The 14,091-nt window shown below is 35.2% G+C and overlaps 1 protein-coding gene across 1 annotated transcript in view; it reads right to left on the reverse strand.

The window, feature by feature from the left end:
- LOC149772535 (uncharacterized) overlaps positions 1-14,091 on the reverse strand; it is a 132,801-nt gene that overhangs the window by 26,458 nt on the left and 92,252 nt on the right. The window contains exons 15-17 of the mRNA XM_089947643.1: positions 9,102-9,671; positions 6,954-6,972; positions 2,742-2,777 (exon numbers count right to left, since the gene is read on the reverse strand). Coding sequence (XP_089803769.1) covers positions 2,742-2,777; positions 6,954-6,972; positions 9,102-9,671 — 625 coding nt within the window. The remainder of the gene's footprint in view (positions 1-2,741; positions 2,778-6,953; positions 6,973-9,101; positions 9,672-14,091) is intronic.

Here is a 14,091-nt window from a genome sequence, read left to right on the forward strand (position 1 = left end):
ATTCTCACTGGCATGCTCATTACTAAATCATTTATGTTTTGACCTGTATTCATACTTGTAATTTTCTTGGCAATTAAATCTGATTAAATTAATTAAACTGTGTGTGCTGGTGATGAAACTCAAACAATGCAGTTAAATATATCTGTCCAAAACGTTAGATAATCCGTACATATTAAGGAGTATATAGAATGACATCCTGACAATTTCAGGATTGTACTATTCCTGTTAATATGCAGAAGTTCTTACTTATTTCACAGATCCAGACCATAAGTATATTCATACGCTGTAAGTTTTAAGGCTAAGTTCCAATTCTTTAAAATGTATTTTATAAACTACTCAGGTGATCAACACCGTTTATGGACTCATCACAGCTTAAAACTGATGTATAAATCATACGGAAGATGGACATGGTTCAGTGACTTAATACGCCTTCACAATGTTTTATAACTTACACAGGTGATATAAAAGGCTATTGGACTAATTACAACTACAAAATGATTTGTAACTAATTCCATCTTTGAAATTATTTGCAACCTACACAGTTAATATACGTGGTTCACGGACTAATTACAGCTTTAAAATGATTTCTAACTAAAAAGTGAGGAAAATTGTTTATGGACTAAGTATAACTTACACTAGTGATGTTCATCTTTTATGAAACGATTTATAATCTACAAAGGTGACATAAAGTGTTAAGAGACTAATTACATAATTTTATTTTATAATTTATAACGAAGTACATATTTGCAATGGCATTGAACCTACACAGGTGATATACATGGTTTATGAACCAAGTACATTCTTCAAATAATTTGTAACCTACACAGGTGATAAGCATGGTCTATGGACTTGGCACACCTTTTGAAATGATATGCAACTAGGTCCATCGTTGAAATGATTTGTAATCTCTTTAGGAAATGGACATGGTTTATAGATTAAGCACATCTCTGAAATAATTTTCAACCTAAACATGTGGTGGCAAAAGTGTACAATCTAAGTTCATCTTCGAAATGATGTCTAACCTACACAGGTAATAAACATGTTTTATGGATTAACTTTATATCTTTGAAATGGTTTCTGACCTATGCAGGTGATGGACATCGTACAGTTTTGAAATGATTTCTGAACTACACATACACTGGACTAAATACTCATTTACATTGATTTATAACATGCTCAGGTGATTGATATTGTGTATGGCCTAGGAACATATATGAAATCGTTTACTACTTACTTTGATGATTACATGGGTTATGCACTAAGTGTACCTCTGAAATGATGTTTATCCTACACAAGTGATGGGCATGGTTTATGCACTAACTTGTATTTTTAAAGTGATTTATAACTAGGTACATCTTTGAGTTGATTTATAATCTAGACAGGCATATGATATATACAATACATAACCTAATCAGGTTATGGACATAATCAATGGACAAAGTAAATCTTAAATCTTCAAAATGATTTATAACCTGCACAGGTGATGGAGTTTGAACTAAGTTCATACTGGAAATGATTTATTATCTTATACATATTGTTTATAGACTACGTATATATTTGAAAGAATCTCAACATCAGGTTTTTTAATCTTTGAACAATTTTAAATAAGTGTATATTGATTTGTTTTGTCTTAAAGACGGCACTAGTACTTTGGATCAAACTATTTAATGTGAGTAGTTTGCCAGATCAGAAGTTTTAAAAGTCATTACTTAACAACAAGTGTAAATAAACTTGAAAATACTGTTGTTAATTTAAAATCAAGAAAGGAATTAAAAGGACTGATATAATAATCAATCCTTTGAAGGACACTGGAAAGACAGACACTGGAAGGACAGACACTGGAAAGACAGACACTGGAAAGACAGACACTGGAAAGACACACATTACTAAGTAATATACAAGTATCAGTGTCATACCATAAGTATTAGAGAATTTTGGTTTAATACCTAACACTTTTACCAAATAGTGCAACATATCGAAAGAAAAGAAAACTATGATTTGACAAATATTTTATGCATGGCAAAGTCAGTAACAGCAAAATTATGTAATGGCCGTGTCTTTTTCATGTTCTGTGACTCGTCTGTAACGAGATGGAACTTCAGTAACTTTAAGTTTACATTGTATATGTCGAGGGTATTGAAATATTTTAATTCAAAATATTCATCAACATGGTTTGACCACGCTCACTATGGCTTATATAAATTTATTTTACATGGTATTTATACAAATATTACATGTAATGGCTCATGTGCAAGAAAAGTTTTCAAACATGAATCAAAAATAAACAATAATGTCCCCATGATAATTTATACAAACTGAAATTATTGCATTTATATATTTTTAATATATTCAACAAACGAGGTTTGCCATATCAATTTTTTGGAAATGGTTGCTTCCCCTGCCAACTGAAATAACAGATCCAAAGCAGGAAAAGTATTTAATTTAGTATCATGCAATTCTACTAAATATGTACCAGGATACTGCGTATGAAATATAATAAAGACTGAATGGATGGATAGCAAAATAAACTGGCAGAGGCAACAATTATAAAGTATTTAATTTCCCTGCCTAAACAAACAAGGTAACACAATTGTATCTAATGACTTGTACTATTTTACCAACCCCCACCACCACATATTCCAATTTAATTTAACTTGTGTTTCATCTCAAACAAAGTCATTATATTGTGGGGCCGTCAACAGCTGTTTAAAATGTTTTTGAGCAAGAAAAATAGTCATTACCTTCCTCTGTAGGCTGTACTGCTCCTTGTTTCTTACCTGAAAGCATGCATACATCCTTCTACGTTTTATTGTATTATTATCAATACAACTAGCAATTTAAGGAGGTGCTCTTCGTTTCTTGTCTTATTATATCATTTGATGGTATTATTGTCAACGCAATGTGCAATTTAACAATGTAACATTTTGAATAAAGTATAAAAAAAAAGCCCACATTTAATATCGGAACCTTAATCAGCAGCAATCTGTAAATAATAATGTATATTATAATTACTATGCAGTTCACAATATTTGCTCCTACAAAATACAGCAAGAATAATGAAAAAACTTTCAGAAAGAAAAGATCCTAATACATACCTTTAATACCATTCTTCCTATTATGCCAAACACAGGTGATGGCATAGCAATCAGCATGCAAAATGATGTCATCACATCAAGTATCATTTATATGGAATTTGAAACACTTTATGTTAGCTTAAAGAGAGATTTACAATGTTATCTGAAGCAAGAGTTATTGATGAGACTGATGCTTGACTGGCCATATAACAATTTCATATATTTTTGCACTCACTGTACTTCATTTAAATTTAATTCTATCAGTATGTCATATTCCAAATGATAGATGGTTGCTATCATGAGAGTGTGTTGATGCCATTCATGAGCTTGAAGGCGGGAAAAGTAGTTATTTATTTGCGGCAGAAATTAGACATGCCTTTTATAAAAGAGTGACACATATTGTGTCTGAAATCGTGTTCTATTAATATCTGATGAAGAAATCTAATTTATAATCAGGTGTATCCATATTTTCAATTCCATCATACATAATCATGACTAGATTCATAAAAAAGATGCTGCCATACAGACACTACTGAATATAAAACAATGCTCCAAAAGTCCTGTTTAGAATACTGCCTTCACTATCATCACAAGAACTGTCCAATGCAAACTCAGCAAACTGAAAGACTCATGCCTGAGCGATAAGGCAAACAAGATGCACTTATATGCGGACTCGAATTACATAATCCGCTTTTACGAGGATTTAAAAACATCCATATTAAGTGCTTATGGAACCAAACAACCCATTGACAAAGACAAAATCTTACAAAGGTGGAGACAACTCTTTCACAACATTGTCAGTTAATACACTATATTTAACTGTTTGACTGCAGATATTTTGCAACACTGACTGAACCTGAGAAAGCAACCAACTTGCTGCCAAAATACCGGTATCAGATTTTATGTTGGCAAATATCTACCATGCCAGAGGCTTGAACATGATTGAGCAACAGACTGAACTTTTCTGGTTAATCCGGACACAAGGAACTGTAACCCAGGGATACAGGAATGCATCCGCTGTATACTTATGCAAGCGGACATAAAACACAATTGTGACAACAATCAGGACATGCCCTTGCTGTCAAAAGCCAGCAAAATCCTCACCAGGATTCCACTGAATTGTCGTATGTGTCATATCAGTCAAGTGCTTCTTTCTGGTTTCAAAGGGCAAAGAACTGCATACATGGTGCTCGTAGCTTGTTAACTGCAGGATAAATGGCACATAGAGAATTCCCACCTGTACATGACATTTCTTGACCTGATAAAATCTGTTGACTCAGTTAGTCAGAGACACGCATTTATGATGGCCTCTGGACGATCATAGTACAATTTGGTTGTCAAATTACTTTGTTCTAATTGTTTGGCAATGCTATAATGGAATCCCTGCTTTCATCATGGACAACTGTGCATCTGAACCTGCTGCCAGTGAAGTCATGCAAGTCTGTATAAGGGTCTTTTTAGTATAATGTTTTCCATCACGTTTTCAGATTTCATATTGACCGTAAGTTCTGGAATCTGAGTAGACCAGAAGTGAAGACAAAGCTACAAAAGTGACTGTTCATAATCATCTATTTGCTGTCAACAGTTCATGTAATGCCAACTCGAAGTATATGCAACAAGCATCGCACCATTTCCCTTCAGCATGCGACAATGTCTGTCTCATAATAACAATCAATCCAACACAGGTGATGCACCAGACTATGCCAGGAAAGCCTTACGCAGGGTTTACCTTCACAAAGAATGGCCACACATTCCAGGAAGGTGACAGTGTCGCTGATCTTAAGAGTCCAGATTGATACCAAACATCCCCAAGCAAGCATAGCCTTTGCAGACTATACACAAAAGCATGGAAGAGCATATCACCAGTTGGCAAATGAGTGATTGCAAAGGATACAAGCTAAGTTGAAAGAGAGAAAGGAATCTGTCGAATGACTTAAATACATTCTTAAGTTGTTCTTTAAATACTTCAATTATAAAGTCAGACATTGGATAGTTTCATCTGATTCAGTCTCATCCATATTGGATCAACAGAATGCGAACTCAGTCGAACTGCTGGATCAGTGGAACAGAAGGGCGCGCATCTTATTTATCAGATTAGATTGCAGCATGTTTTGTGTTAAACAAGCCGCCTCAAGTGAATCACCTGTTCACTGTGATACGCACAGTACATATGAAAATTGATCCGAGCAGCCAATCACGTGGTCAAGGAAACCAATCTAGTTAGTTATGTAATGCTAGTCTTTAGACTCAAAAGATGAAGAATATCCTTAAGACATGGAGTAATATGGCGCCTTAACAAGAGTAGAAGAGATCCACATATCATGTTTTTCTTCTTTTACTGCAAAGCTTACAAATGCATATAGTAGAACCATCCACTTTTAAATGAAATGATAGCAATGCAGGCAGTACAACCATCATCTTTTAAAAGAAATGATATCAATGCATGTGGTACAACCACACTCTTGTACAAGAAATAGTTGCTATAATAATGCATACCTTAACAGAAAGAAAAAAAGATATTTTCACTACAAAAATAAAGTTTGGCAAATAACCAGCCTGAAAAGGTTTTTCCTAAACTGACCATCCATTCTGGGGATGTAGTGATACCACGATGTTCAATATGGCTACTGTGGTAATCATGTTGGATGTGCAAACATAATCATTTTTACCTAAGATGAACTAGAGCATGGGATGAATTTGGTACATCATAAGTCTTATAATTATAATAGTGATTTGACCGTTGAGGTGGCGCTCTAGTTTCGTATTTTGCATAGGGTTAGAATTTTAAAGAAAAATAATTTCCCTGGCTTTCCTCGCTGGTTATACTGGCTGTTTAAAAAAAGACCTTGCATATCTTAGGTATAATTCAAAGAACCTTTAGTTCCCTTTATTTTGGTGTATGATTGATGGGTATAATATGGGTTATAGAGTACGCAGCTTGGTCTTACTCCAGATGTGCACCTTTGAAAAAGTACTAGCTCCTCTTGGTCATTTTCACTTACTGAACTTCAAAGGTAAGTTGTATAAAAAGGAGCCGATAAGTTCTTTTTACATTTTATATATTTGGTAATTCATTCATTGCACTTTTAGAGGCTGATATTGCCTAGTCTGGCAAAATTCATTTTCCCTATTGTAATACCCGCTATGTATAGTGTACTTTAGACTAATTCAGGCTGATTTTTTAGCACAAGGGAACAGTCATGTTTGTTAGCAGTGTGCTTAGATCGTGTACAATTTCCAAAAGTACAATATCCAAATAAATATCATCCACATTACATTAATGTAGCATAGAGGTATGCCAACATTCTCTCCATTGTGAATGTTTACATATTCTGACGAATCATACTGATGGAATCGTTAATCTAAGTTTCTTGTTTTTGTTTAATTTTTGTCAGTTCATTATTCTGTTTACTTATACCTTGTTCCAGTTAATAACTGTTTTAGTCATATCAGTAATATAACTAACTGCACATCAGTGTGTTAAATATTCAATATTCTGATCTTCTGTACATGAGTTAGATTTAGGATTCTAACTACCTTCGAACCATCCATAAATAGAGATCATATTACATGAGTTAGATATAGGATTTTATCTACCTTCGAATCATCCGTAAATATATACCATATTGTTGTTACCATTGTTAGTATATTCGTTGTAATCTGACCCCAACCTGGTTCATCTTGTTACACTAGCAATAAAACTGTTGACTGATGACAGTAAACTCATGAACTGAAGTTAGTTACATCACTTGACCTTATGAGAAAGATAACCTAGAAGAAAGTACAAGAACAACTTTAGATGACATGTAATGCCCCAATAAGGGAATCTCGTAAATTATTGAATGGTTAATGTGAATAATGAGAAAATGATATATTTACATCCATCCGCAGACTGTTCCTGAAAAGTAAAGAAAATAACATTTTAAAAGTTATTATTCATTGCTGCTTATGTGCCAATGTGTGCAAAATTGCACCATGAGTACAATTGTGACCCTCACTTATGTAGGAGCAAGAATTATCAAGCCCTAATGATACAGGATAAATGTGGTGACGTGGTGTAAGGAATCTGCCATTTCGTCTAATACTGATAATCCAGGCTAAATGTGGAGATTATGGTGGAATGGATCTGACATACTTTTCACAAAGATTGCTGATATGGGATAAACGTAACATATTTAACAAAAGATGTTACAGTAAGTGAGGAGTCCAGTGGCATGGCAAAACAGGCATTGGTGATCATTCCTGAATTATATCAAACACCGCCATGAAGTGAAGTGATTGGATCCATTGTTGAGTTTATATGGCATGTATTCTAACCTATCATATACATGGATCCATTGATGAGTTTATATGGTATGAATTTCAACCTATGACATACATTGTTGTTGTTGTTGTTGTTGTTGTTGTTGTTGTTGTTGTAGGGTTTAACGCCATTTTTCAGAACGCGATAGGCTATACATGGCGGCCAGTATTAATGGTGGAGGAAGAACCCGGGAAACCCCTGAAAAGAACCACCGACCCACGAGAAGCTACTGGCAAGCTTTCTCGCATACCCACATTAGCCAAATCCGAGACTCGAACCCACGGAGAGGTGAGATGGCAGTGATCCGTAACGGAGAGCGCTTTAGATCACTCGGCCACTCGGGGCCCCATGACATACATGGATCGATTGATGAGTTTGTATGGCATGTATTCCAACCTATCATATACCTGGACCCATTGATGAGTTTATATGGCATGTATTCTAACCTATCACATACATGGATCCATTGATGAGTTTATATGGCATGTATTCTAACCTATCATATGCATTAAGAAGTAAGAAGAGTAGCTTGAAAGATCTGATGCTCTTCTGGGCGATCATACATTCCAGGAATTGAAGTAAGACTAGTAAGACTGTCTCTTAATTTTAACTGCCTGTCAGCTTTGCACTCCGTTCATTAGAACAAAGGAGACATCATTAGAACACTTCTCGTGAAATATCCATGTCGTCATGATCAGATTTGCACCATTTTCATTAACATCCAACTGGACATCATATGAATAGGATTTTCTGCTCAAGAAAGTGTCATACCATTTTTGAGATGCCATCCGTATGGGATACCAGACTGGTACCTTTTGTACTTAGGACTAGCTAAACAGTGTAAGACGTGTTTAGTAAAAACTTCATACTGATATGACCATATATGTATAATGAATAACAGTAACACAATCTTAACAATCGCCACTATGGTAGCCATACTGAACCTCAGATCGGTACCACTTTAACTAGACAAATACGTATGTTAGTTAAAACCCCTTATTTATATGACTATCCATAACAAGATTTTAAGATGGATGCCATGTCGTAAATATTCAACATCAAACCGGCATAATTTTTGTTCAGAACCAACTACATATCACACGAAGTCTATTAGTGAAATGTCCATTTTTTAGTATGAACATCAAATCAGGAGGAGAGGAAATAACGAGAGTTTAAAGATGGTTGCCATATCCTACCTGAAATATTTCAACTCATTATTGATGTAACACTCACACATATATTTCCACGTGTTGTTTTAAATGTGTACATTATAAATCAGTGCGCATCAAGTGAATATCAACATTAGAGTTACAAGAAGAAATGTATTGTATTGCATTAAAAACAATTGAAATTTGCATACAATTTTGGTATTGATATGAGTTCAACGTTTTTATTAGAACTATGACCATTTACTGCACAATATAACTAAAAGATATGCGATCTCTTAATCTTATATAAATCATTCATGTTCTTTTAATTCTAAGTGTCCTTCCTCAGTATTCATCCGGAATACAGAAACTTTAATAGAAGATATGGCTTGTTCACAAATATTAAAATAATTGTGACAGCTGGATTACTTCCAACAGTACCATAACATAAAGAATTTTTGAAAACATAAGTACCTCACATATCAGAGTGGAGAATTAGCTGCAGATTAAAAGAAATGACTCTCTGCATGCATTTAACATGCATCAACTGCAAATAGCAAATTAATCCTTTCTCACCGTTTCCTGAAACCAGAAGTTTATCACATCCTGGGACATAATTACATGACTGATCTCATGGAAATGGCAAGGAACATCTTCATTCCCTTTGAGGTCTTCAACAGGGATCAAACAGTCTACACGGTACCCGTCCATTCTGGGGCATTGTATGAAAAGGTCAAATCGTAGACTCTGTCCCAGATATGAAATAATACTGGACAAAGTCATTGTGATGAACTTTTGAACACCGGTACACAGTTTAGAAGAAGGATTCTTCTCAGTGGCCCCCATTCTTGTGACTTGTGCAAATATGACATAGTCCCTGAATAATATGGTCAGTCTATGATGAAGATCAATATTAAACACACAACAGCCACAAAAGATCAAATTTTCAGACATTTTCTTAGCAATGGGCCAGTGACCAACACATGTGGCAAGAAGACGATGGAAAATGGGAGCAGGAAGGAATTTCCCTCGGAAGACATAACAAAGGACTGAGGAACTGTTCCTCTCTGGATGTTGTGCAAGGCTGATCAACTCTGTGGGTGTTCTTTCCTTAAGCATGCATGGTGCGAGGTAATAACTTTCCACCTGAAAAATAAAAGAGACGAAATGTAGTTGAATGTGTTGTGGGGTTTTAATGCCATTTTCAGCACAAGATAGGCTATACACGGTGGCCAGTATTAATGGTGGAGGAAGAACCCAGGAAAACCATGGAAAGAACCACATACCCAAGCGAAGCTACTGGCAAGCTTTCTCACATAACCCCATTGGCCGAACCCAGGTAGACGGAGTTGAGATTACGTGATCCATAACGGTGAGCGCTTTAGATCACTCGGCTACTCGGTTCCCTATGAAATGTAGAAAGCGTTTATACGTTCAATTATGTTAGAAAATATGAACATTTAAAAAACGTTATAAATACACGTATCAATTTCAGTCTAGTAGACATAATTTCTAAATGAATTTAAGCTGAGGAGGAAACAAGAAAACTACCCATTGCAGTATAGCCAGGTCACATACCATACATATAGTATGAATTTTATTAATGGACTGACCAATCTAAATGCCAACTCCATTGAAAGAGCATAAACCATACATATAGTATGAATTTTATTAATGGATTGACCAATCTTAATGCTAACTCCATTGACTCTACAAATAATAACGTCTGACAAAGTGATAATAGACTGACTCATCTAAACACCTCACTGTGGCACTCTCTACAGAAGCCATAGAATACCACCTTATAGAGAATGTGAGTATACTGATGTACATTATACAGTACACCCTCACTGTGACACTCTCTACAGAAGCCATAGAATACCACCTTATAGATAATGTGAGTATACTGATGTACACGATACATTATAGCCTTATTGTAACAATGTCTACAGAAGCCCTAGAGAATATCACCTCATAGTAAGACTACCATAAAATAAAGTAGATCAGATAGTGTCACTTTATTATAACACCATCCATAACAGCCAAATTATATCAGCTTATAGTGAGACTGTGTTATAATAAAATACTATGGACACTTAAAATGAAGGAATACTTACTCGTTATAATAGTAATATTACCTACTAATGTAGTACATGATACTCACTCATTATAATTCTGTATGTGGCAGATATCCCGTATACTGCCTTATACTTCATGCAATATTCCCTGCTCCATGGCAGATGTACTGAATACTGCCTTATGCACGTCATACTGTATTCAATGATCAATGATATTTATACTGTATGCTGCCTTCTATAGATTATGCTGTATTCACTGCTCCATGGTACTGTATACTACCTTATATACATCATACAGTATTCAATGATCAATAGGATTCATACAGTATACTGCCTTATACACTTCATACAGTATTCCCTGACCCATGGCAGATATACTGTATACTGCCTTATACACATCATGCAGTATTCCCTTTGAGGCAAAAGCTTCTTTAACCAAGCAAGAAATATTTTGGTCCAGTATTTGGTGGAATGTTTTGGATAAAAGTGTTTTGGTTTCGATCATTAAGTCTGTATCAGACTCTGACATAAAAGTAAAGAAATTAAAAGTAAAATACAAGATTGAATTTGAGTGAAGAAAGCTGGAACATCAGAAAGATAAAGAAGAAAAACAAATGTAGTTGAAGTTACAGAAAGAATAAAAACATAGGCAGCTATAAATGACGGAAAGAAGAAAAACAAACGTTATTGGAGAAAAAGGAAAGAGAAACAAATGCAGCTACAAGTGAAGAAAGAGAAGAGAGACAAATGCAGTTAAAGAAAGAACAAATGGAATTAAAGAAAGAACAAGCGCAGTTACAGAAAGAGCAAATGCATCAACAATTGGAGAATGAGGAGAGAAAGAAACATTAAAATGCAAAGACAGAAGGAAGAGAGGGGAATATCAATATAGAATAAAAGAAATAGAGCTGGCAAGTGAAATGCGCGTTCCGACTTCACTTGCAAATTCAAGTTTTAATGTTACTAAGAATTTTAGGTTAGTGTCCCATTTTAGTGAAAAACTAGACAAATATTTATTATTTTCCATATTGGGCTCAATTATTACAGTGTGAACTTTGTTGGCAAAACCCTATATATTTATTCAGTTCAGACAGTGCCGACTATGATCAGGTTAAGGAATGCATCTTAAAGGGTTATGATTTTGTCTCTGAGGTTTAGCAACAAAAATGCAGGAACTATAAAAAAGAAACTGGACAAACTCATATCTAAATTGCAAGTGAAAAATAGTAGCTATTTAATAGGTGGTGCTTAGTCAGGAATGTTGATCAAGATTACAAAATTCACAGACAACTTGTATTACTTGAAGTGTTCAAGAACTGGGTCCATAGTGACATTAAGACTCATTTGGATGAGCATAAGATCGAAACCTTGGAAAACGCTGCTCGTGTTTCTGACGAGTATTATTTATTTCGTAAAGTTCTTTTTTAAGTAAGTCTTCCACTCAGCAGTCTTCTGGTACAAAAACGTATTTCATTTTTATACAAGCCATTCTAAGTTTAAACCTGGCAAAACTGTTAAAAATCAAGTTTCTGATAAGAATGATCAGAAATCCTTATGTCTTCCTACGTGAACCTATTGCAAGAAGAAAGGACACGTTATTCCTGATTGCTACAAACTGACAAATAAGCGTCAGAATCAAGACGAACCTATTCCAAATGCCTTTGTTTCTAAGAGGTCATAGTCACGGTCATATATGGAAAGCAATACACTTGTTGGGTCTAATAAACCCCAGTCTGCTTTTCTTATTAAGAATTATGAACCATTCATGTCAGAGGATTCTATATCACTCTTGGGTGATTCAGCCAATCCCATCCCTATTAAACGTTTAAGGGACACACGGGCTTCTCAGAGTCGTTTATTATCAGGTACTTTCTTTTTTTCTGAGAAGTATTCTTCCAACGAGAATGTTCTTATTCAGGGAGTAGAGTGCGGCTTTGCTAATGTTCCTCGCCATTGTGTAAATTCGTCATCAGACTTAGCCTTAGGACTCGTGACAGTAGGAACAGTGTACGCTTTACCTGTTCAGGGCATTAAGTTATTACTAGGCAATGGCCTAGTTGGATATAAGGTTGCGGTCAATCCACTTGTAACTGACAAGCCTTGTTTAGATCAGAAGGTGGATCCTATTGGAAATAATTCCTTGAGTAAAAGCCTTGTTTGGATCAGAAATTCGATCTTATTGAACAAGAATTTCCTGATTTATTCGCAGCTTGTGCAGTTATCAGAGCTATGGCAAAGAAAGCTCTTGAAAATGATGTTGATCAGGAAAGTGTTCCTTTAGCTGACACATGTTTTGGTCAAGCTTCTGATGAGGTCACTTTCACTCCTTCTTTGGATCAATCAAAGGATCACAGTGATCTTGAACTGCTCATTCTCTTTATTCTAATCAGGGTGACAAAAAACAATCACTTGTTGTCAAACAGGACAAAATCCTGGGATCTCATGTGTTTCAAAAAGCCATTAGTGAAACTTAAGTCACAGAAGCACCTGTCTGTTATTTCGTTAAAAATGGGATTCTTTAAAGAAAATGGAAACATCCTGAGGTACCTGCTGATGAAGAATGGCCAGTGAACTGTCAAATTGTAGTTCCAAAATCATACAGACAGGAAATACCAAGTCTGGCCCATAAAATTCCTTTGGCTGGTCATTTAGGGATTAATAAGACGTATCACAATATGTTGAATCACTTCTACTAGCCAAAAATCAAAAGCTATGTTTGTAAATACTGTAGACTTTGTCATACTTGTCAAATGGTAAGCAAACTCAATCAGAAGATACCTATGGTTGATCTGCAACCTATTCCTACATTTGACGAACCATTTAGCAGAATTATGGTAGACAATGTCAGTCCCTTACCTAAGACCAAATCAGGTGCTGATACGTGTTGACCACAATGTGTGCGTCAACAAGATTTCCAGAGGCAATTCCTTTGACGAATATTAAAACTAAAACAATAGTAAAAGCTTTGATAAAGTTTGTTTTTACTCAATTTGGCCTTCCCAAATCTGTCCAAAATGATCATTGGTCAAATTTTATGTCTGGAAATTTCCCGCAATTTCTGTACAAATTAGGCGTACAACAATTTAAATCTTCTGCCTATCACCCTGAGAGCCAAGAGGCTTTAGAAGGATTTCACCAAACTTTGAAAAATATAATTCGGTCATATTGTTTCTATAAAGGCAAAGATTGGTGTAAAGGCATTCATTTACGTTTCTTTGCTGTTACAGAATCGGTTCAAGAATCTTCAGAATTCAGTCACTTTGAACTAGATTTTGGTAATACTTTGTGTGGACCACTGAAGTTGTTAAATGAGAAACTTCTTTCTGATGAAGACACTGGAATTAATCTTCTTGATTATGTTTCCAATTTTAAGCACAAGTTGTGAAAGATTTGTGAGGTCGTAAGAACTAACTTGCACTCTATTCAGTCCAAAATGAAATCAAAGTATGATAAGAATATAAAGGATAAGAGTTTTCAGCCTGGTGATA

This window comes from Sinohyriopsis cumingii, unplaced genomic scaffold, assembly GCF_028554795.1.
Source record: "Sinohyriopsis cumingii isolate HCF-2022 unplaced genomic scaffold, ASM2855479v2 utg001397l, whole genome shotgun sequence".
Lineage (NCBI taxonomy): Eukaryota > Metazoa > Mollusca > Bivalvia > Unionida > Unionidae > Sinohyriopsis > Sinohyriopsis cumingii.